Genomic DNA, 25,059 nt, shown 5'->3' on the forward strand with positions numbered 1-25,059 from the left:
ATTTCCCGAATGGAGGAGAACGTGCCTCTAAAGCCGACCTACTGATACCTGATACCTGATAGGGTGGCCCACACTTATATGAAAAACAAAAATTTCGAAAAATGCCAAGTCTTACCCCCTCAATCAGTTGTTTTGGACTCCCAGAAGCTACGTTCAAAATTTGAGCAAAATCGGACGAGCCTAAGGGGGCGCTCAAAACGCTTGAAGTTTGTATGGGAAAACTTGGCCAAATGTATGCAGAAATTTTAAGTTTTCGAATTTTGCCGCTAGGTGGCGCTGTAAGCGTTCAATAATCAAACCATTTGGTATTATTCTAGGTGACTATATGCCAAACAACTTTGTCGAAGACCGCAAAGTGATCCAACGTCTGTGAAAAAAGTTATACCCTAGGTAAAGTGAGGATAAACTTTATTGTTGTTTTTCCAATACATGTAATTATTCCTTTATCAATAATGAAATCTCAATACTTTGCCTCACTTTGCCTAGGGTATAACTTTTTTCACAGCCGTCGGATCACTTCGTGGTCTTCGACAAAGTTGTTTGGTATATAGTCACCTATAATAATACCAAAGGGTTTGATTATTGGACGCTTACAGCGCCACCTAGCGGCAAAATTCGAAAACTAAAAATTTCTGCATATATTTGGCCAAGTTTTCCCATACAAACTTCAAGCATTTTGAGCGCCCCCTTAGGCTCAACCGAGTTTGCTCAAGTTTTGAACGAAGCTTCTGGGAGTCCAAAACAACTGATTGAGGAGGTAAGACTTGGCATTTTTCGAAATTTTTGTTTTTCATATAAGTGTGGGCCACCTTAATTTACATATTGTTTGTGTACGTTCAAAATTTCATTCAATTCGGTTCACTGGTTTCCGAGATATGACAGCTCAAAAATGAGTTGTCTAAAAAATAGTGTTTTACCCGAACGGTTCTTACTTTGCGAAATATCAATCAATCGAGCCCAAATTTGTACCAATGATGCACATATAGTAGGTTGACAAACAGTCAAAATTTGAGATTTTTGATGCGCTTTATGAAAAGTTATAGTATGTTGAACTTTTTTGTGAGAGAAAAAAAAGTTGCCTATCCCAAACATTTTGGCCATCCCCTGTATGTACATTCTTCAGCAAAGTTGTAGATCTATTCATTTTGAGCATGTTTTCTAAAAGGGGTTTTTATGTAGCTTCGAAATTGAGGATAATTAGTTTTCTGGATATATTATTTTGGAATTTTCATTTTTCATCACAGTCGCCCAAATGCCACTAAAAGAACATGTTTTCAAATGTTGCGTTGCTTCGTGTGCAGATATTTTCGTTTCATTAGGTTCAAAAGTTACAAGCGTTTTCTCTAAAAATCACAGTATATTTTAATGTTGATATTACGGGTTGAGGCAAAAATAAGAAAAATATCCCTAAGCAGTATTTAATAAAAGAAGTATTAACCCAAAACCAATAAAAAATGGAAAGGTGTTATTTTTGGTACTCAAGAAAATGTTAGTTTTGAAAAGCAACTTTGCTAAAGACACTAGCCATCCGACATGTCCATATCATTGGGCATCTGATCTCAAAATAGATCGCTGGGCTTACTTGTTTTTAAAGAGAGTTACATATTATGATTAAAACACTTTTTTGAATATTCGGCGAAAGAAATATCTTGTACCGACTTTTCGAACCCTCTAAGGATAACTGACACTGAGGAATATTACAAGTGGTAGTCGAAATACGCGTATCTGTCAAAGAATAAGCAATTAGGGCGGAATTAAAAGATTCGAAACTGATTACACTCATTCGAAGAAAGAAATATGTTTGAATACATTATTCGTTGGTTCAAAATCATTAATTTGAAGCGAATACTTGGTAAAATTTTCAATTTTCAATTTATGTTATTAACTACCCATATGCTTAAAAGTTTAAGTCCGCAAAAATAATAAGGTTATCCTTACAAATATTTTACTGAAAATTCAAGACTTTTGACAACAACAATTTAAAAAAAAAGAACAACAGCATTATTTTTTAAAACATAATTAGAGACCAAACATTGGATGAATGGTTGAAAAGTTATAGTTATACACAGTGAGGGTTTTGCGTTAAAAAAATACTATGAAATGATGATGATTAACCTGGGCTTGTTAGGGGAATATCTGTAAATAAAAAGAAAATCGGGTTAAGTACGGTTCCTTAGAATTCCACTAAGAATTTGCATCCTTTGACAGATACGTATTTCGACCTCAACTGTAAGGCCGTCTTCAGTGTCGAGTCAAGTACAAGACACTGAAGACGACCTTACAGTTGAGGTCGAAATACGTATCTGTCAAAGGATGCAAATTTTTAGTGGAATTCAAAGGAACCGTACTTAACCCGATTTTCTTTTTATTTACTATGAAATGATAAATTTGTAAGAAATTCAATTTCTAACAAATGTATCATTTATCAAAACGAATGAAGGAAGGTTATACCAAAAGATTGTTTGAAAATTGAGGTCCAATGTAAAAAATATGGGTAAATAAATGTGTTTGTACTCTGTAAAGTTTGTAAAACTTTACATTTCATCTTTGACGAATGATTATATGAGGAAAAAATATCGAGGGAAAAACCTGTACTCTGTAAGTTATCCTCTCTGTAACGACCTGGAGGTCAACTCTGACTCTATGGACCCTTATTGTAAGAGCTTCCGAACCCTGAATACGATGCTGATAATTTATTTTTGTATAAACGGCGAAAAATTCTAATTCAACTTGAAAATTTTATGGAAAATTCATGTTTTAGGCAGTTTTCTTAATTTTTTTTTGTAAACAAAATATGAAAATCAATAGTAAAATTAATTTTACACGATATTTTTGACGCTGTTTTATTTTACACGATTTTTTCGAAATTAGGCGATGTGTTTTTGGAAAGATTCTTCTCTGCTGGTCGTTACTTTTTTCCGACGGGGCTCAAATTTCTTCCAGAGATCTCTCTTGTTATCCTTGATACCCTGTCAAAATGTAAAGCGGGTCCGATAAAAAAAGTTTTGAAAACTTTACGCGGAACAAACGATCGCGTAAAAACAGAATTTAGGGTAATTTTCCAATTGTTGCACGGCTAAAAACTCGCCTATTGTTGCACACTCCATGTTATTCTTATGAGGTGTGCAACAATTGGCAAACTACCCTAGTGTATTTTTGTTTTGTTTTGTTCCAGAGTTTTTATTTGTTTGTATACAAAATTCTAATTTGCATCATTTTGCAAAAAAAAAAAAAAATATAAGCTGGCTGCACCCTACTATATAGCTTGTTTTCATTTAAAAATTTACTTAACAACCTCTCGTCTTTTTTTTCAGGTAAACCCTACATTAAATAAATTGATTACGTGTAAGTATGAGTTTTGGATACGTATTCGTGTTTAAGGATCCAAAGAGCTCACTGCTTGGTGGTCCTCTTTAGTGTGTTTTTGGATGAGGATTGTTCAAAACCAGACAACCAGGAGTCCTACAAGGATGCACGAATTACATTGTTCAAAAGACTATTTAGGTTACTATCGCGCATACAGTGTCTGAAAAAAAAAAAACAATAAAACCACCAGCCGTTGTCATACACAATGACCATGTTTGACGATGTGGCGCTCGGTTCCTAGTGACCCGATTTGATTGAAATTTCGACTGTCGCCATGGAATTGCGAGAATTTTGATTAAATTGATTGAGTTTTGTTCGCTACATGAAAAATTACAGATATACGATATGATAAAATAATAGGAACTCCGAGCAAATTGAAAACTAATTTTGATTTGTGATATTGCAAATTATGATAACTCAGCTTGTTGTCGTTTTAACATCGAAAACGAGAGCAGAAAAATGTTCCCGCAGCAGCAAGTTGAAAACAATTCCTGCTATCAGTGAAAGCAAGTTTATAACTGTTTTTGTTATCTTGACGAAAAAATGAAAAATCGTTAAATGTAGGCTTTTTGATTGATATTAAAACCTAAATAGAATAAGATAATTGCACTAATGATATATTCTTAGAGTTATTATACAAGGTTGACTAGAAGTTTAAATTGTAAAAACTTAATATTCATAATAGTTTGGAATGACAGCAAAACAAAATCAATATTTGAAACCAAATTTAGTCAAGACGTCACCAAATTTAGTCAAGATATTTGATAAGAATTTGTTGTTGAATATAAATCAAGTTTTAGATTTGCTATCATTTTGTTTTTCGGACCACTTCAATATTGTCATGATAAAAGTTACAAAAGTGTATATATGAGTATCTGATGTTGGATTTTGAATCAAATAGTGCTAAAATAAATATTGGCATCAAAACATGGAAATACCTTAACTGAGTTGACCACAAATATCCTGCATTTGAAGCTGGTCCTATTGTTTTGTCACACCTGTAACTTTGAAGTAGTGAACAAAATTCAACTAATGTAATACAAATCAAACATGATGCTTCTTCTTATTATGTCAGATTGATTCGCGTTGTTGTACATTTAAAATTGCATACCTGTAAAAATAAACTGCATATAAAGCCGCTAAAGTAAGAATTAGTTTATGAAGAGCTGCTCTTTGACTGCGGTTGCAATATCAAAAAGCTACAAAAAGGATAGCAATTATGATTTTTGTAGCCCCAATCATGAATAGGCGACGCTAGCCAAGAAATAACAGCGAAAACTGTTCGGAAATAACGCTTCTTAGTTTTTAACTGCACGGCCACATAAGGGTTAATCGCCATTAGTTGGATACTGGAGTGACAAATATGCGAATGCTATGAGGTAACATTTGATGCCAGATTGCATCGTAATAGTGCACACCGTAAATCGCATAAAATAGTACTTCAAGTCAAATAGCGGTATTATTGTACCACCAATTGTACCACCAATGTAATATCGCCTTCACTTTTGTATGTATAGGATACTTTTGCTGCGTCTTATGCGATGTACCTTCCCAAGTAACATGTTGATGGTCAATTAGTTTTGTTGAAGTTTTCAGAGCCGTCATAAAACTTAACAACTTTTTTTTTATTGTGGAGCGGACCTGGAGTGATGGTTAGAGCACTTGACTATCACGCCGAGGACCTGGGATCAAATCCCACTCCCGACAAACTCGCAAAATGTGAGTTCTTCCTTCGGCAGGGAAGTAAAGCGTGGGTCCCGAGATGAATTAGCCTAGGGCTAAAAATCTCGTTAATATAGATAAATAGGGCCCATATAGCCGAGGCGGTAAACGCACGGGTATTCAGCATGACCATGCTGAGGGTGACGGGTTCGATTCCCGGTCGGTCCAGGATCTTTTCGTAAAGGAAATTTCCATGACTTCCTTGGGCAGAGAGTATCTTCGTGCCTGCCACACGATATACACATGCAAAATGTTCATTGGCAGAGGAAGCTCTCAGTTAATAACTGTGGAAGTGCTCATAGAACACTAAGCTGAGAAGCAGGCTTTGTCCCAGTGAGGACGTTACGCCAAGAAGAAGAAGAAGATAAAAAAACAACTTTTATTTTGATGTTGCCGCGAGGGATGGAAACCGGGTGTTTCTCCTCCATCACTGTTGACTGCGATTTCAGTTTCCTGAATTTCAGGACATAAACAAAATATTCCACTGCAAAATTTGAAATCAATTCTGTCGGTATCCAACTCTTTAAGGGGTAGGAAATACAATTTCCGAGTAACTCGTGGAGAATTTGATTTCAAAATATCTCAAATTTGGTTTCAAAAAATCTGATATCGAACTTCAAGTGGATTAGTCGCCTAGCTGTCCAAATGTGGAATCAGTTGTGGCGCGCTGGCAACCTTCATGTACATCGATATTTTAGACATATTGCTTTATTACCAATTATTTAATTAACTAATAATAATCCATGAGACATCTTCAGTTATGATGGTCATAAAATCCTCTTCTAGTGTATTTGACTAAGAAATTTTACTTGGGTCAACAAAAGTAGTTATAAAACGATCTTAAACTTTATTAAACGTACAAATAGGTTTTATAGTACATCAGATTGATGGTCAACAATATGTCAATGTGAGTGGAGGATAGGACGCCATAATTCGCTTGTTAACAGCAAACCGTATACACCCGATTCAAGTTCATACAAGAATTTTGGAGTGGTTGGATAATGACTGTGTGGCAGAGAGTTCAATTTGATGCGTGGATGCCTGGCGTAAGGTGATAGATTGTATTTTGACTACTCTGAAGATATGTAATACGAAGCAGTTCGCTGGTATATGCTGACTTGACAAGACAAGAATGACGCTGTACTGTGAAGTTGCGAAGACTGCAAACGGCTTTTTCAACCCGTTGCTGGTTCTTGCGATAGCTGTGAACATATTAGGCATGGGTTGTACATGAAGCAAGAGTCAGAAAATCGTTAGAAAGAAATAAAGTAGGATGAAGAGGACGGTTCAGCGATTGAAACGATCAGACCCTATGTGCTAGACATGGTTTTATAAAAAAAACATGCACATGGTTGGAATAAAAAAATAAGAAAATGCAACAATTGTTGAAATTTTTGTGTAAACATTATATATTTGACTTTGAAGCAAATTAAAGGTTCAAAATCAAACAACCTACACTTTATAAACATAAGTTTTTGCATGTTTTGTGTTTTGATTGGCTGCTACTATTCAGAAAACATGGACTTTTGAACAACCTGATGTCGTAGATTAGTTTATTGGCAGTTACCAAACTAACAAAACAGATTTCGATCATGGCAGTGCCATTCGAACAGACCTTGCAAATTCAACAAAGTCCCATAACTCATGAAGATAACCACCAATTTACTCTTTCCGCCCGGATCTTGGATTGTTGGCGCTGTTTCCAATCGCCAGCGGAATCAGTCGAATCACCTTTCCAAAATCAGTGAACATTCAGTGGCCATTCGGTTCCATTTTTGAGGGTCATCAAATCGTGACCTTCCAACCCTCTCCAGTCAAAAATCTGCAAGCTCTGGGAAACACTGCGTACAGCCAACCAGCGTTTCAGTTTTCGTGGTCTGTGACAAGGTTGATTGGTTGAATCGAATGATTCGCCAAAAAATAATGATAATCAAGCCATCCATAATGACGTCCCCTTGGGGGGATCCATCCGATCCGGTCAGGAGCTTGATCTTTGACGGAGACTTGGGCATTATGATTATTGGATACGACGATTATAATCTACGGTTTTACACACTTTGCACTTTATGTGATCGATCGATCATCTGTTGTGGTTCAGTGTGCAAATCATCCGGGACGGACGCGAGCAAAGAGGTGCCTGCGGCAGTGGCGGAATATATAAATCGCCCGCAAAACACCGTCATTTGCCCGAAACCCTTGGGCACAAAATGACAAATTAAATCATTAGTTCTCCAGTTAGACCGAGCCTGAGTGGACCGTATACCTACGTATAGCTGCATACTAGGTTTAGAGAGCTTTTGAAGTCACAGTTTTTTTTTCCGATTTCAAACAATTTCAGCATTGTGCGTTTGCTACAACTTCTCCAAATTGCTCGGATCTTTCCAATATGAATTGATTTCTGAAAAACTGTTCCATGCAAATCAAAACTAATCTGTCACCCTTTCTCGTTAGCCCTAATTACACAACTGCAATGACTCCCACAGTGTGGGAAAATCATCCAGCCAGGTTGACTCTTTTTCCTTGCTATGTTAATTATTTGATTCGCGTTTCCAATCGATGAGCACCAGTACCTTCAGCTAGATTTGCCGCCGCCGCCACTGCACCGCTAGAAGAGCCAGTCAGCATTAATCTATTAATTTACCTACAACACAGTACCATGGGCGGCAGCAGCATTTATTACGGGCAAACTTGACTTCATTGAGAGCCGCACTAAACCGCAACAAAAGCGAAAGGAAGCAGCTCTCGTAGAAGAAAGAAATCCAAACAAAGCTAATCGCATTGGGTTCGGAGGTGTACCCTAGCCTAGACTACGTGAATACCGCCAGCAATTGGGGTCCAGCATCGCAGCTGCCCAGGAACACAGAGAGCTGGCCTCGTTATGCAGCCTTTCTGCACACATAGATTCGCGGCAATTTTGGCCTCTTTGTTCTGTCGTCGCCGTGTATTTCCTCTCATCTACTGTTCGACGATGGTAACCAGTCACTGCTCACAGTCAGCCACTAAGGGCGGATGAGGGAGTGGGTGATCTTGGACTATTTAAGGCGTTGAGGTGCAGTCAGGCGAATTGGATTGATGCCAAGAAATAGATTAGCCAGGCGATTAGCTCGCGAGAGCAGCGTTGGATGAAAGCGAGAGTACGCCCGAGGATGAATCATTACGGCGCGCGGTGCTGATTTTATCTTGTGACAAGATACCGGCTTCAAGCTCGTGAAGATTATGTCGCGGTTAATTAAAGCGATTATTAGTTGCCGGGAAGTGTTGTAGTTGGTAATTTGGCTTTCAGAAGTGCGAAATTAACAAATGATGATAATCTTTCTTATTTAAAAACATAAAAATAAGAAAAAAAAACAGATAAATAGTTCTGTAGCTGTAGCTTGCGATGCTGAGGTTCCGATTGTTTTAAGTGGTATAACATGAAATTGTGTAGACAACTGATTTTTCCTTTATAATTTAATGGTTCAAATGCTATTGCTATTCCTTCATCATTTGATGCACAAGATCGTTCTTTGTAAGCCAATACCTACATGCATTTTCTAAAACTTTATTTTGATGATCGGTCGAGTATGAGCTTTGCTTTCGTTTTGAGAAAATCTGAGCTGTTTACCTGCTCTACTGCTGAAGGTAACGTTTTTCTCGTAGGTAGGTTCGGTCGCATTAGAATTAGATTTGAGCAAGTCGCACAAATTCGTAGGTGGTCCAGTCGTAGACAATGTTATGATAACTGCCTTCTTCCTGTCCTTTACCGAAGCACAGAGATTTGGGGCTGATCCCTAATTCTAACAAGGGAAGGTTACGATGGTGTCCCCCGGGGATTTCAACCGGACTATTTTTGTTGCATTCTACATGTGGAAATATGGATAAATCCAAAGCCTTTCGGATGATGGGCCAGTGGTGTAGCCAGGAGAGGCCCTCAAAGGGGCAGATTAGGCAAATTATAACATTTTTGAGAATGCTCAAACGTTATCAAAATACAACTTTTACAATGTATTGTAGTAGAAGCAGGTAGAATATGCATGAATACATGATTTCGTATCAAATTTAATTTACCATAGGCATTGCCAGAGTAAGAACCAGTTGAAGTTATTTTAATAAAAATGTATCACCTTGTTTATCACCCATCTCACCCTGGCAATGCCCAGGGTAAGTTAAACTTATTACGAAATCATGTATTTATGCATATTCTGCCTGTTTCTACCGCAATTCATTTTGAAATTTGCATTTTGATGCTGTTTGAGTATTTTCAAAAATGTTATATTTTGCCTAATTTGCCCCTTTGAGGGCCCCTCCTGACTACAGCACTGGTCCATCACCCGAAAGGCTTTGGATTTATTCATATTTCCACATGTAGAATGCAACAAAAATAGTCCGGTTGAAATCCCCGGGGGACACCATCGTAACCTTCCCTTGTATTATATATATATATAGATTGACGCAATCCTCAAACGGTCGTCAGCTGTCAGCTGGCCACGTCCTTGGGGTTCATTCAAATATTACGTAACGCAATGAGGGGAGGGAGGGGGTCTGGCACTGTGTTACGCTTCATACAAAATTTCAAAATCTTCCATACAAAAGTTGTTACGTGAGGGAGGGAGGGGGTCTAAAATTGTCATATTTTGCGTTACGTAATATTTGAATGAACCCTTGCAACAGCTGAGGGATGGAACATGAAGATTAGTCGGACATTCAGGAAAAGTATGTAGAGACCGCTACGTCCTCTCAGTCCTAGGGCTCACGAGAATTTTGGTGTTGTTATTGGAAGGGTTCAGTCCAAAGGATACTTTTGGTCAAATAAACCAATTGATATACAGGAACAATCTCACCCATTTATACAGGGAATAGACAAAATGATCGGGACCAGGCAAATTTTCACTTTTCAAAAAATGTTCAATAAGCTGTAACTTTTAGAAATGTGCATCAAAAATCCTCAAATTTTTAATGTAAGTTCATCAATTAGTTATGTGTATCAGTGGTCCAAATTTGAAGAAGATCGTGCTATTCTTCATGATGTCATAAAGATTCTTGAAAAAGGTATAATTATCGGTTAGCCAACTTGGAGCTGCTATATCTCCGGATTCAATGAACCGAATGCAATGAAATTTTTACCAGTGGGTGACGTTTTTTGTACACAGACATACATACATTGTTCTCCATGGATTTCTTAAGAAATATCTGTGATCATTTGTCCAGAAATTCATCCCAAGGTTATTTTGAATATTTCTTCAAGGATTTTACCAGAATTTGTTTTTGGAAGATTCTCAAGAACTTTTCCGACGATTCTTCAAAGAATTTCAACAATTGCAGAGAGAAATCATCTTAGAATTTCTTCTAGAATAGCGTCAGGAGTTCATTTGAAGGTTTCTCCAAGAATTTATCCAACGATTCCTACAGAACTTTCAAAAGTTTTCCGAAGATTACTTAAAAAATCCTGGGATTCCAAAGTTTCCAAGCTAGAAAATTATAGAAAAGGATGATCGAAATTTTTGTTTGGTTTTGGTTAGGTTTCACACGCGGTCATAAAAAAGGTACAACTTTAAAGATTTCTTCGGTAATTCCTTCAAGGATTCTTTAAAAAATTCCTTCAACGATTCTTTCAGTATGTTTTCCGAAAACGCTTTCAGGATTTTCTACAAGGATTGCATTAGCAATTTCTGCAAAACATTCTTCAGAAATTCCTCGACCTATTATTCCGGGCATTTCTTTAGCGAATCTTTCAAGAATTTCTCAAAGCATTGCTTCATAAATTCTTTCCGGATTGCTTTCAGAAATTCTTGTACGAATGTTTTCATGAATTCCCTGAGAATGGATGTGCGAGAGTTCGACTGTTGGATCTATATTCTAGGTTAGGAAAATTCGGCTTATCAGTCCTTTTTTCTCAAGAACGATAACGGTTTTCGATTCGTCCCTACGTTTCGGTAACGGTTGTTACCATCCTCAGGGGAACTAGATGGGGGTGTTTATTTGTACATTCGTTTTTAACAATATTTAATGTTTTTACTTACAATTAGTGGAATCGTTCTTTGTTTGGAGGCTTTGCTGAGCATTTGTCTATGGGGTTTTTGGTAGTTGTACATGCGCTGGGTATAATGTTTCGATTAGTTTTCTGTGTTATTTGAATTTGAAATGCTAACTTACTACTTATTGCTATGTTTTTTCGGTAAAATTCGGTATTTTTTTTTTTTAGCACTTTTTATATTGGTTAGTTTTTGCACTATTTTGGTTTGGACTGTACTTTTATGGTTGTTATTCTGAGCTTTTATGGATTTTGTTTTGTTTTTTAGGTGGTTCGTGTCTTCGCTATTTTATACCGATATATTGGGGTGTGTTTGTGGGGTCTGGTTATCGGTTGGTTTGATTGTGTGTAGAATTGCAGCATATGCTGTGTTGATTCCATATACATCTATTCGCCTATTGACTGTGTGCTCTGTATTGTAAATGTGGCACATTTCAAGGAAAGCTAGTGTGTTTGTCTTGTTACTTCTGTCTACTATTTTTGTTTGGTCTAGGTTGAATGTGTGTTGGTAATCTATTGCATGTTCCATTAGAGCTGTTCTGCCTCTTAACTCTGCTATTTGCATGTTGTTGTTTTCCACATTTTGTAGATAGTTTTCTAACTTCTTGATGTGTGTTTTGTGTCCTGCTAATCTTGTGCATAGCTTATTTTGAGTCATGCCTATATAGCAGTGTTGGCAGTTATTGCATGGGATATTATATATTACATTATGGTGGTCTAGTTTGTTTTTGATATCTTTAACGTTGGTGTGCAGGTCTCCTACCTTATGATATTGTCTTAGTGCTAATTTAATATTCGGGTAATCTTGTGTGAGTGTTTTAGATATTCTTTCGGTTAGGCCTGGTACATATAGGAATGATCTGTGTATTGTGTTTTGGACTATTTGTTGTTGTCTAACTGAATCATTCTGATTTCTGGTGTCGTTCCTATCTATGGTTCTAAGGTGGCTAGGAGATGAATTATTTATTGCTAATTGGTTGTTTCTTGTAGGTTGTTCGGTTGGATTTTGGATGGAATTGATGCTTACTTCGATGTCTGGATGGATGCAGGTCTGGGATAGCTCTGAAACTTGGATTTGAGCTTGGGATGATCGCTGATTTCTGTGTGGATTTCCGCTAGATGATTGGTCTATCGTTGATGTATGTGTGATTGGAGTATCATGGAGTGCAGGATCTGTTGGTGCCGGCTCTGGGAATTTGCTAGTGGATGACCAGTTTGGGGGGCGATTTTTGGGAAATGATTGGTTGCAGAACGGGTTTATGGGGTGGGCATCATGGGTTTCTGGTGTGTTGACTGCTGGCTGACTTTTGGTGGTGGCCCACCAGAACACCGCTCGTCCGCCACCACCAAAAGTCAGCCAGCAGTCAACACACCAGAAACCCATGATGCCCACCCCATAAACCCGTTCTGCAACCAATCATTTCCCAAAAATCGCCCCCCAAACTGGTCATCCACTAGCAAATTCCCAGAGCCGGCACCAACAGATCCTGCACTCCATGATACTCCAATCACACATACATCAACGATAGACCAATCATCTAGCGGAAATCCACACAGAAATCAGCGATCATCCCAAGCTCAAATCCAAGTTTCAGAGCTATCCCAGACCTGCATCCATCCAGACATCGAAGTAAGCATCAATTCCATCCAAAATCCAACCGAACAACCTACAAGAAACAACCAATTAGCAATAAATAATTCATCTCCTAGCCACCTTAGAACCAAACACAATACACAGATCATTCCTATATGTACCAGGCCTAACCGAAAGAATATCTAAAACACTCACACAAGATTACCCGAATATTAAATTAGCACTAAGGGAAGATTCAAAAATTACGTCCATCGTTTTTCGGGATTTCTAGACCCCCCCTCCCCCCTCTGTCACGCAATTTCCCTATACTCAATACACGTACTGTCACACTTTTCTAGACCCCCCCTCCTCCCCCAAATGTTGGACGTAATTTTTGAACGTTCCCTAAGACAATATCATAAGGTAGGAGACCTGCACACCAACGTAAAAGATATCAAAAACAAACTAGACCACCATAATGTAATATATAATATCCCATGCAATAACTGCCAACACTGCTATATAGGCATGACTCAAAATAAGCTATGCACAAGATTAGCAGGACACAAAACACACATCAAGAAGTTAGAAAACTATCTACAAAATGTGGAAAACAACAACATGCAAATAGCAGAGTTAAGAGGCAGAACAGCTCTAATGGAACATGCAATAGATTACCAACACACATTCAACCTAGACCAAACAAAAATAGTAGACAGAAGTAACAAGACAAACACACTAGCTTTCCTTGAAATGTGCCACATTTACAATACAGAGCACACAGTCAATAGGCGAATAGATGTATATGGAATCAACACAGCATATGCTGCAATTCTACACACAATCAAACCAACCGATAACCAGATCCCACAAACACACCCCAATATATCGGTATAAAATAGCGAAGACACGAACCACCTAAAAAACAAAACAAAATCCATAAAAGCTCAGAATAACAACCATAAAAGTACAGTCCAAACCTAAATAGTGCAAAAACTAACCAATATAAAAAGTGCTAAAAAAAAAATACCGAATTTTACCGAAAAAACATAGCAATAAGTAGTAAGTTAGCATTTCAAATTCAAATAACACAGAAAACTAATCGAAACATTATACCCAGCGCATGTACAACTACCAAAAACCCCATAGACAAATGCTCAGCAAAGCCTCCAAACAAAGAACGATTCCACTAATTGTAAGTAAAAACATTAAATATTGTTAAAAACGAATGTACAAATAAACACCCCCATCTAGTTCCCCTGAGGATGGTAACAACCGTTACCGAAACGTAGGGACGAATCGAAAACCGTTATCGTTCTTGAGAAAAAAGGACTGATAAGCCGAATTTTCCTTCCCTGAGAATTCAATTAAAGAATTCTCATTATTTTCTTCAGAAATGCCCTCGAGGATTTGTTCAAAAAAATAACCCAAGTATTCCTTAAAGATTCTTCCCAGGATTCCTTCAGGAGTTCGTCAAAGCATTCTTCCAAGCAATTCAACAGTAATATTCCATTTAAAATACTTCCAGATAATTCTTCAAGGATTACTGCAAGAAATTTTAAAAAAAATCTTCTACAAAACCATCAGGAATTCCTCCAATAAAAATCTCAGTAATACCGTCAAGTATTTCTTTTGATTAATTTGCAACTACTTCTTTAGAAATCTCTCCAAGCATTTTATTCAAGGATACTTTGTGTGATGGATCTCCTGAAGTATATCTTCGAATATTCAATGAAATATTTATCAAAGATTTCCTTCGAAAAATTCTACAATGGATTCCTCCAGGAAATCCGTCAAGGATTCCCTCAGAAATTTCTCAAAGGATTTCAGCAGGATTCGTTCAAGAATTTCTCTAAAGGCATTCTAGAAATTCCTCTATTGATTCCTTAAAAAAATCTACCAAGGATACCATTTGGATGTCCTTTGAGGACTGTAACAGGAGATTAACTAATCTTACGGGAATTCATCGAAGAATTTCTTCAGGAAATCCTCCGAAATGAATTCAAGAACTTGTCCAAGGATTCCTACAGAAATTTCTCCAAGGATTCTTTCAGCATTACCTCCAATGATTATTTTAGGAATTCCTCCAAGTATTCTTTCGGGAATCTTCTCATAGATTCTTAAAAAAAACTTCAGGGATTTCTTTGGAAATTCCTGCAATGATTTTTTCAGGAACTCCACTCAGGGAGCTTTGAGGAACTCCTCCAAGGATTCCTTCAGGAACTCTTCCGAATATTACCTTAGGAACTCCTCCAAAATTCCTTCAGGCATTGCTGCACGCATTTCTTAGGAATTCCTCCAGGGATTTCTTCATGATAATAATCTCATAGATTCTCTTAAAAGATATTTCTATTTTTTTAAATCCTTATATTTCTCCAAGGAATACATAAGGAAATTCTCTAGAGGTTCATTCAGGAATTCCTTTAAGAGTTGTAATAGGTATTCCAGTAATCTTACGGGAATTCTCTGGGAATTTCCTCAGGAAATCCTCCATAATCATTACAAGCACATTTGTCCAAAGATTCCTTCAGGAATGTCCTCATTCTTTAAAAAAATAGTTAGAGATTTCTTTTGGAATCCTCCAATGATTTTTTCGGGAACTACACACAGGGAGCTTTCAGCAATTCCTCCAAGAATTCCTTCAAAAATTCTTCCACAAATTCCTTCAGACATCACTCCATATATTTCTTCAGGAATTCCTCCAAGGATTTCTTCATAAAAAGTCCCACAAAGTCAAACCTCAAAAGTTTCTCCAAAGATTTACCAAATCATTCCTGCAAGTTTTTCATAAATATTTTTCAGCAGGATGTTCAGAAACTGTTCCAAGCCTTCTCTCAAGGATACTTTAAAAATTTAAATTTAGCCATGGATTGTTTCAGAAAAAATAGAAAAAAGTGGCTGCAAGATTCTTTCAGAAACTCCTTCCAGGATTCCCTCGGGAATTCTTCAAACGATTTCTTAAGATTGTTTCGGTAATTTTTCCAAATATTTCATTGATAAATTCTTAAAGTTGTGCTTCAGGAATGCATACAAGATTTTTTTGCTATTTTTCCAAGATTTTCTTCAGAAATTCTTTAAAGGAGTGCTTGGTATAAAAGAAAAGAAAAAAAGACCACCGTTTAAAGAAGTATCATTTTCTTATAGCAACTCCAGTTATGTAAACGTGGTGACACAATCAAAATCAATTCAGTGTCATAAATGACATAACATGCAATAAGCCGAAGTCTGCTATTAATTTCAATTTTGACCCATAAATGATCTCAACCAAAAAACACAAATGAGTAGTGCAAAAACTCACTCCAGTTGCCTCCACCTCTTTCCAATAAGAAATCTCTCTCAATAATTTTACAAATTTCATCATGTTAACTTCATGGCCATATAAAATATATAAAATAGTTCGAAGGCACCATGATAAGCTAAATTAATAGCCGAAAGACTTCACTTTCTTCTAGTGACTGCCCACAAACTACGTAATTTTGGTATCTCAGAAACCTCCTTCGTCTTGGTAGAGTTTTGTCGACACATAGTTTCATAAAATTCTGTAAATCGCGGAGTTTGACCCAAATATTCCCCTTATATCGTTAATTACGTAGTTTCTGAACGGAACCCAACAGTGTCCACCCGCGTCCTTGGGTCCACCAAGCCAGTCCAGAAAAACTCGTAACCCGTCCGCATTCGTGCTGAACCTGATCTTGGTGCAACTGGTTCGAAGCATGACCGACCACCACCACCAGCTAGAGGGCCGTAAAATAAAGATTTGCTAAAAGCGTCGCGTCGTCCAGCAACATCAAAAGCAGGCGCCTATTCGCAGAGTTTTGTGATGATGATCGAAACGGCACAATAGGTACATGCCAAATGCTTAATTTGATCCGAAGTAATCGAGTTTTGCCTGACTGGAACTGGAGTCCATAAAATGTGAGAGTTGTTGACTTTGGCATATGAGGTAAGATTTTCTCGGGAAATCTCTTCATTATGAACGAATTGATAAACGCGATCAAAGCAGCTTATGTAGAGTAAGATGGGGCAAAAGTAAAACATTCATACTTGTTGCGACGCACATCAAGCCCCTCATCCCACCAGATCGCCGTAGTTACAACAGAGCATCTACATCGTTTAGGTAGTAGTGAGTGACGACAAACACAGGTGTATGAAAAACGTCAAACGCGATGAGTCGTAAATTTTATGTTCTCGGCCAGAAGTTTATTATCAAAGTTTAAAGAAATTCGACAGTTAAATAATTATTTTCTAACTTGAATTACAATCTCATAGGGTAAGCAATATTTGCCGCATTGAATTAGAGGTCAGAATAACAATTCATCTTATTAGGATTTGCCACAGTGAATTGTACCCTCGGCAGCGTTATCATTACCACCTGATTTGACACTTGCTTCCCCTCAGGTATCGATATTAGCAAAAACCCGTAAGTGAACTAGTTATTTCTAATTGGAAGCTTATTACCCATTGATTACTTTCCCTTTAGATTTGAATCGTCACACTCCGCAATTGTTAGCTATAACTCAGTCAGGTCACGGTAGAACACTAAAACTGTAAGTTAACAATTTTTCCATGAATTCAGTTTAATGAAATATAACCATTTCAGCTTAAAGCGACAAACCACCCACAACCCGTGTTTTGCTAAAAAGACTTGGTGTTTCTACGAACAAAATCTTTAAGAGTTTTATTGCCAAGATGCTGGCAGGAAATATCTCCGGCTACAATTGCCATTCGTGTAATGAACATGACGTCATGGATTCGATGGTGGCTTGTGATGCTTGCAGCAAATGGCATCATTTCAAGTGCGCTGGAGTGGATCATACTATCAAGGATCGACGCTGGGTGTGCAAAGAATGTGAAACAGGTAATGGTTGTGGTCAGCTTGCCCTTCCACCGACGAAAAACAGAACCGCCAAGGTAGGTGGTAGCAAAACGTCGAAGTCCCGCAGCAAAAAGGCAGAAAAGACCGTCGGCTCAAAGGTGAGCATGACCTCCAGTGCTCGCGCTGCTGCCTTGGAAGCGCAGATGCGCTTACTCGAGGAAGAAGAACAGCTAAACGAAGCGGAGCTGAAAGAGAGAGAAGAGCTTCAGCGTCAGGAGTTTGCTGAGGAGCAACGCAAGCTCGAGATTAAGAAAAAGCTTATGGAAGAAGAAACACAGCTTCGCGAAACGGAGCTGATGAAGCAGAAGGCTTTGCAGGAAAGGATGATGCAGTTACGACGAGAATCTATGGAAAAGAAGAAGGAGTTAATGCGACAGCAAGCGGAGCTTAGCGAGTCGTCGTCTTCATCCCGTATATCAAAGTCTGAACGAATTCAAAATTGGATTACTTCGCAGCAACAGACAGAGGGAGACAATTTGGTAAATAATGCCTCACGGAACTTCACGTCGAATGCTCAGCTCACGTATCCGATTCAACAGCAAGGAAGACCGGCGGTAGCACCCAGCCCTCCTACGTCTCAGCTGGCGAACCTTTCGTTACATGATGACCACCACGTCACTAGTCCCGTATTACCAGCGGCTTATATGCAAATTGCAGCACGCCAGGTTACGGGCAAGGATCTTCCGGCCTTTAACGGGAACCCGGAGGACTGGCCAATGTTTATTCGGACCTACGAGGAAACGACGATCGCCTGTGGATTTACGGATGTGGAGAATTTAGTGCGGCTCCAAAAATGTCTGCGAGGAATTGCTTTGGAATCTGTGCGCAGTCGACTTATGATGCCGGCCGGCGTCCCGCACGTAATAAAAACTCTCCAAATGCGCTTCGGTCGACCGGAGCTTATAATCCGTTCATTACTGGAGCGAATCCGTCGCGTACCAGCGCCTAAACCTGAACGACTGGACACTCTCATTGATTTCGGACTAGCTGTGGAGAATCTAGTGGTTCATTTGCAAGCCGCTAAGCAGGAAAATCATCTGACAAATCCTGTTTTATTGCAAGAACTGGTGACGAAGTTGCCGGCACAGCTCAGATTGGATTGGGCAAGATACAAAGTCCTTCACCAAAATCCAACCCTAGCAGCGTTCGGTGAATTTATGAACGAACTCATTCACGCGGCCAGTGAAGTATCTTTCGATCTACCTATCAACCTAACGTCGAGCACGGAGAAGCCAAGGGACCGAGAAAGAGCTTTCGTCCATGCCCATGATGCTGTGGATTCAGAATTCCGGAACACCGGTGCTGTGAAGAAACCGCCTAAACCATGCATATTGTGTGGTACCCTACGACACCGTATTGCCGATTGTGAGGAATTCAAGCAAAAATGTGTCGATGAGCGGCTGAAGATAGTGCGGCAACACAATCTATGCCGCACTTGTTTGAACTTTCATCAAAAGTGGCCGTGTCGAACATGGAGTGGCTGCAGTATCGAAGGATGTCGTGAACGGCATCACTATTTGTTGCATCCTCCGATGGTTACGAGTTCCACACACCACTCATCCACTCACAATTCAGTCTTCAGTGAGAGGTGTGACTATTACTCATATTTCCGTATAATCCCGGTAATCGTATCCACAGCCACCAAGCGCCAAACGATATTCGCATTTATCGACGAGGGCTCATCTTCCACCCTCTTGGACCAGTCGGTGGCGAAGCAGTTGGGATTGGATGGACCAGTTGAGCCCTTAACGCTACAGTGGACCGGCAACGTCGCGCGTCGAGAGTCAAACTCCAGAAAGGTGCATTTCCACATCGCAGGATCTGAGAAAGCTAGTACGTTTCAGATACAAGATGCCCACACCGTCGAAAGACTTCTACTTCCGAAGCAATCACTCCCGTATAGGGCGCTAGCTAAACAGTATCCACATTTACGCGGGCTACCCGTGGCTGACTATGAGCAAGCAGAACCAAAAATTCTTATCGGACTTGACAATTTGAGATTGTGTGTTCCGCTTAAGATACGTGAAGGACGCTCTGACGAGCCCATCGCCGCAAAGTGCAGGTTGGGTTGGACTATTTACGGATACAGTGTCCGTGCTTCATCACCTACGGTCTCGGTCAATTTCCACGTACCAGCTGCCCAAGACGCGGACCATGATCTAAACGAAAAACTTAACGACTTCTTCTCGCTGGACCGTATGGGAACTGAGCCATCCTTCAATTTTCCGGAGTCGGAGGCAGACAAAAGAGCCAAAAGGATATTGGAAGAAACGACCCGCAGATTGTCTGACCGATTTGAAACTGGACTACTTTGGAAAGCCGACGGTATCGAGTTTCCTGACAGTTTCCCGATGGCGGTAAAAAGGCTTGAGTCACTGGAAAGGAAATTAACCAGGGATTCTTCTCTTCGATTTCGAGTTCACCAAAAAATGGACGAATACGTGGCTAAAGGATACTGTCATCGTGCTACCTCCGAAGAGCTGAACTCCTTTGACGTTAAACGAGTGTGGTATCTCCCATTGTGCATCGTCGTTAACCCGAAAAAGCCGGAAAAGGTGCGAATTGTCTGGGATGCGGCGGCTAAAGTCAATAATGTCTGCTTTAATTCGGCTTTGCTTAAGGGACCAGACCTTCTAACTAACCTGGTCTTCGTCCTGTACCACTTTCGCGAACACCGAATAGCCGTGACTGGGGACATAGAAGAAATGTTTTTGCGGCTCCTCATCCGACCGCAGGACAGTCCATCTCAACGATTCTTATGGCGGGATGATCCAGAAAAAGCTCCCTCCATATACATAATTGACGTTGCGACCTTTGGGTCAACTTGCTCTCCATGTTCGGCCCAATTTGTGAAGAACACCAATGCAAGTGATTATATGGAGTCGTTCCCCAGAGCCGCTACTGCGATTATTAAACATCACTATGTAGATGATTATTTAGATAGTTTTGAGACAGAAGAAGAAGCTATCGAGGTAGTCAAACAAGTGAAGTTCATCCATTCGACAGGGGGTTTCAACTTGCGTAACTTTTTGTCCAACTCCCACGCCGTTTTGAAGGCTATTGATGATGTCTCCGAAGAAGATGCAAAGCAACTGTGTTTGTTAAGAGCCGAAAAGGTAGAATCTGTATTGGGCATGAAATGGAACCCGTCTAGAGATGTTTTCATCTACACTTTGTCCCCTCGGGAAGGTCTCGACAAGGTCATAGAACCCTCGCATATTCCCACCAAACGAGAAATGCTAAAACTCGTCATGAGTCTTTTTGATCCTCTTGGATTTGTGACGTTCTATCTCATCCACGGAAGAACTTTGATCCAAGACGTCTGGGCGACTGGCATCGATTGGGACGAACCGGTGAACAAGGAGCTGTGCCAAAGATGGTGGCACTGGATTAGCTTTTTACCCATGCTGGGTGACCTGAAAATTCCGCGATGCTATTTTCGAGGTCATATGGACGAACTTAAACAATTACATGTTTTTGTAGACGCCAGTGACACAGCATACGCCTCTGTTGCATATCTCCGCGCCTACGGAACATTAGGAATGGAAGTGGGACTCGTGGGAGCGAAAAGCAAAGTTGCACCACTCAAGGTACTATCTGTCCCTCGCTTAGAGCTGATGGCGGCGGTAATAGGTGCGCGTTTTGCGGATGCAGTGCTCGCGGCTCATTCCTTTAATGTGACGGAAACCATCTTTTGGACGGATTCGGCTACGGTGCTTGCCTGGATTAATTCGGATCACAGGAGGTATCATAAGTTCGTAGGAGTCAGAGTCGGAGAAATACTTGCGTTGACGAAAATGAACCAATGGAGATGGGTGCCTACCAAGCATAATCCAGCAGACGAGGCGACGAAGTGGGGTAGCGGTCCAACTTTTGATCCTAGCGGACGTTGGTTTAGCGGGCCATCGTTCCTTTACCAGCCTGAAGAACAGTGGCCACAAAAACAAAAGCCACTTGTCACCAGTACCGAGCTCCTCAGTTCTCACAACTCACACCAAATTGCCCCCGATCCACTGTTTGAAACTGAACGCTTCCACAAATGGGAGCGATTGCTAAGAGCACAGGCGTACGTATGCAGATTCATCAACAATGTTCTTTGTCGCAGGAACGGAAAACCAACGGAAACAGGAATCCTCAGCCGAGACGAGCTGATCCGAGCCGAACGAGAATTGTGGAAGCAAGTTCAAGCTGAAGCATACGCCCAGGAACGACGAATACTGCTTGACACTCAGGGTACTCCTGACTCACGCCACAACTTAGTACCGAAATCGAGTCCCATTTACAAGTTGTGGCCATACATGGACTTAGACGGCGTAATCAGGATGCGAGGAAGAATAGATGCCTCATGGTATGCAACTCATGATGCCAAGAATCCGATCATATTACCGAAATCTCATCAAATAACCTTGCTTCTGGTGGATTCGTATCACCGTCGGTATCATCATGCCAACCAGGAAACGGTGGTAAATGAACTGCGGCAGCGCTTCGAAATATCCAACTTGCGAACTATCATTAAACAGACAGCCCGAAGATGTATCAAATGCCGCATTGCACACGCAGTTCCTCGGACTCCACCAATGGCTCCGCTCCCAGAACAACGTGTCACACCTTTTGTAAAGCCTTTTACATTTGTCGGTCTGGATTATTTCGGACCCTTAACGGTAAAGGTCGGCCGCTCTGAAGTTAAACGATGGGTGGCACTCTTTACGTGCCTTACCGTTCGTGCCGTACACCTTGAAGTAGTGCATAGTTTATCCAGCGAGTCATGTATTCTAGCCATTCGTCGATTTATCGCCCGACGCGGAGCACCATCTGAGTTCTTTAGCGATAATGGGACTAATTTTGTAGGGGCGAACTCACAGTTGCAACAGGAAATTGTGGCTAGGAACACTGAATTAGCCATTACCTTTACCAACACCAATACACGTTGGAACTTTAACCCACCGGGCGCTCCACACATGGGTGGAGCGTGGGAGCGCTTGGTGCGCTCAGTAAAAAATGCCATTGGTACCATCATCGACGCTCCTCGTCGACCTACTGACGAAGTTCTCGAAACGGTCTTACTAGATGCCGAAGCAATGATAAATTCACGGCCTCTAACTTATATTCCACTGGAGACCGCCGACGAAGAATCATTGACACCGAATCACTTTTTGTTGGGTAGTTCTTCCGGTGCAAAGCAACCACGCTCGGAGATCAAAAGCGATCGTGTCAGTCTGCGGGGTTACTGGAATCTGTCTCAACACTTGACAGATCTTATATGGAAAAGATGGATCAAAGAGTATCTGCCAGTAATCACTCGACGATGCCGGTGGTTCGAAGAAGTTCGTGATGTCCAAGAAGGCGATTTAGTGCTGATAGTTGGGGCAGAGGCGCGGAATCACTATGTGCGAGGACGAATAGAAAAGGTATTTCCGGGACGAGACGGGCGCATACGCCAAGCTCTGGTGCGCACAGCTAACGGAATCTACAAGAGACCGGTCGTGAAACTCGCGTTGCTTGACGTCGCATCACATGGTAAACCTGGTCCAACCTCGTTGGAGCCACCATCGGCACACCAGCCTTTACGGGTGGGGGGATGTTGCGACGCACATCAAGCCCCTCATCCCACCAGATCGCCGTAGTTACAACAGAGCATCTACATCGTTTAGGTAGTAGTGAGTGACGACAAACACAGGTGTATGAAAAACGTCAAACGCGATGAGTCGTAAATTTTATGTTCTCGGCCAGAAGTTTATTATCAAAGTTTAAAGAAATTCGACAGTTAAATAATTATTTTCTAACTTGAATTACAATCTCATAGGGTAAGCAATATTTGCCGCATTGAATTAGAGGTCAGAATAACAATTCATCTTATTAGGATTTGCCACAGTGAATTGTACCCTCGGCAGCGTTATCATTACCACCTGATTTGACACTTGCTTCCCCTCAGGTATCGATATTAGCAAAAACCCGTAAGTGAACTAGTTATTTCTAATTGGAAGCTTATTACCCATTGATTACTTTCCCTTTAGATTTGAATCGTCACACTCCGCAATTGTTAGCTATAACTCAGTCAGGTCACGGTAGAACACTAAAACTGTAAGTTAACAATTTTTCCATGAATTCAGTTTAATGAAATATAACCATTTCAGCTTAAAGCGACAAACCACCCACAACCCGTGTTTTGCTAAAAAGACTTGGTGTTTCTACGAACAATACTAAAATTTGAACATTGCACAACAAATTCACAATCGGTAAATCAGTCTCAGCACAGTATATGCAGTTTAAATTGCATGGAACGAGCTCACCAGTTAGTTAGTTTATAAGCTCACTGATAGCAATCTTTCAATTATTGAAACAATTACACACAATCTAATAAATCATAAAACACATTGTTTTATGTTTAATGGTATTGTATTTTTCAAGTATTGTGCCTGTATGAAAAAAGTGTAATTTTGAGTCTTCAAAAAAAATCTTCATAGCTTCTGAAAAACTTCTAATCGAACATAAGGCTCAAGCATCCGTCATCATTTTTCGGAAAATAAAAAGCAGTTTTCTTGCTGCAGAACAAAACAAACCCCATGTAAATATATTCACTGCATTCTATTCCTCATGTGGAGTACAGTGAATATATTTTCGTAGCAAAAACTTGTGTTTTGAACGAAAAAACTGCTTTCAAATGTTTAATGATGACGATGATTTTAATGACGAATTGTTCAACGTTAAACCCTACTTCACTCTACAACAGATTCCCTCTCAAAATCGTCCGATGCGATTTGAGCTTTCCTTTACATTCGAATATTGTCTAGGTCACAGTACAGAGCAACAAAATTGCGAGCAAGGTGACATCTGGGAAACCGGATTTTTGTTATTGCCTGAGCGACAATCCCGCTGCTGTGACTGCGACTGTTAGTTAGCATTACATTTAGGCTAGGTACCTACAACATACGTCTTTACGTTCAACATCGCGATATTTTGGGGGGTGACCGACGCGAGATGATTTTCGAAAGGTATGCTCACGAACCGGATTGGATCGCGCCGCGCCGCATCACCTTCAACTGGTAAGGTTGCCCTAAATTTTTACGCACGCACCCTGATGACGACGACCACGATGCGATGGTTGATTCGTGCGGATTGTTTATCGGCCGGGCATAAAATATGGCTCTTTGGCACGATGTTTCCTCTCGTGGTGGGATATAACGAGATGATCGTGGAATTGGAAACAGAAAAAAACGGCAGTTCCACACTATAATTGCCATTCGCCTAGATTTTTTACTCCACGGCATCAACATCCTCGGTAAGAACTTTTAATTTAAACAAAGTTAAACTTTTTATCTTCCGAACCATGGGAGGATAATTCGCTCAACAGACACCTGAACAGGGAGGTCCAGCTAGTGTGGGTTAAGGACCGCCTTCTACAACAAAACTAGAAGCCATGACTACTTCTTCCTTGACCCACTAAACAACGTTCTAATGGCAGCAGAACCTTTGGCCTCTCCCGAACCACCAAGCAGGCATTACTTCAGAGAG

The 25,059-nt window shown here is 40.1% G+C and overlaps 4 protein-coding genes across 15 annotated transcripts in view; 2 read left to right on the forward strand and 2 right to left on the reverse strand.

Moving 5' to 3' along the window:
* Positions 1-25,059, reverse strand: part of LOC109622675 (uncharacterized) — a 517,321-nt gene that overhangs the window by 137,110 nt on the left and 355,152 nt on the right. The window lies entirely within an intron of this gene.
* LOC109413726 (6-phosphofructo-2-kinase/fructose-2,6-bisphosphatase 1) overlaps positions 1-25,059 on the reverse strand; it is a 393,602-nt gene that overhangs the window by 135,017 nt on the left and 233,526 nt on the right. The window lies entirely within an intron of this gene.
* LOC109409620 (alpha-N-acetylgalactosaminidase) overlaps positions 1-25,059 on the forward strand; it is a 272,573-nt gene that overhangs the window by 38,518 nt on the left and 208,996 nt on the right. The gene's annotated exons all lie outside the window — the stretch shown is intronic.
* On the forward strand, positions 16,780-23,703 carry LOC134287854 (uncharacterized). 4 transcript variants are annotated; one of them, XR_009997595.1, is made up of 5 exons: positions 16,780-16,941; positions 16,998-17,218; positions 17,272-23,351; positions 23,408-23,501; positions 23,562-23,703. XR_009997595.1 is itself a non-coding variant. In XM_062850903.1 (3 exons), exon 3 carries the CDS (start codon positions 17,361-17,363, stop codon positions 23,169-23,171), a length of 5,811 nt encoding a protein of 1,936 aa, XP_062706887.1. In that variant the 5' UTR covers positions 16,780-16,941; positions 16,998-17,218; positions 17,272-17,360; the 3' UTR covers positions 23,172-23,394. The 4 variants fall into 4 exon arrangements, 1 of the variants encoding a protein (XP_062706887.1); XR_009997594.1 differs by having other exon boundaries at positions 16,998-17,091; positions 17,152-17,218; positions 23,408-23,703; XR_009997593.1 differs by having other exon boundaries at positions 23,408-23,703.

Source organism: Aedes albopictus, chromosome 2 (genome assembly GCF_035046485.1).
Source record: "Aedes albopictus strain Foshan chromosome 2, AalbF5, whole genome shotgun sequence".
NCBI classification, from domain to species: Eukaryota; Metazoa; Arthropoda; class Insecta; order Diptera; family Culicidae; genus Aedes; species Aedes albopictus.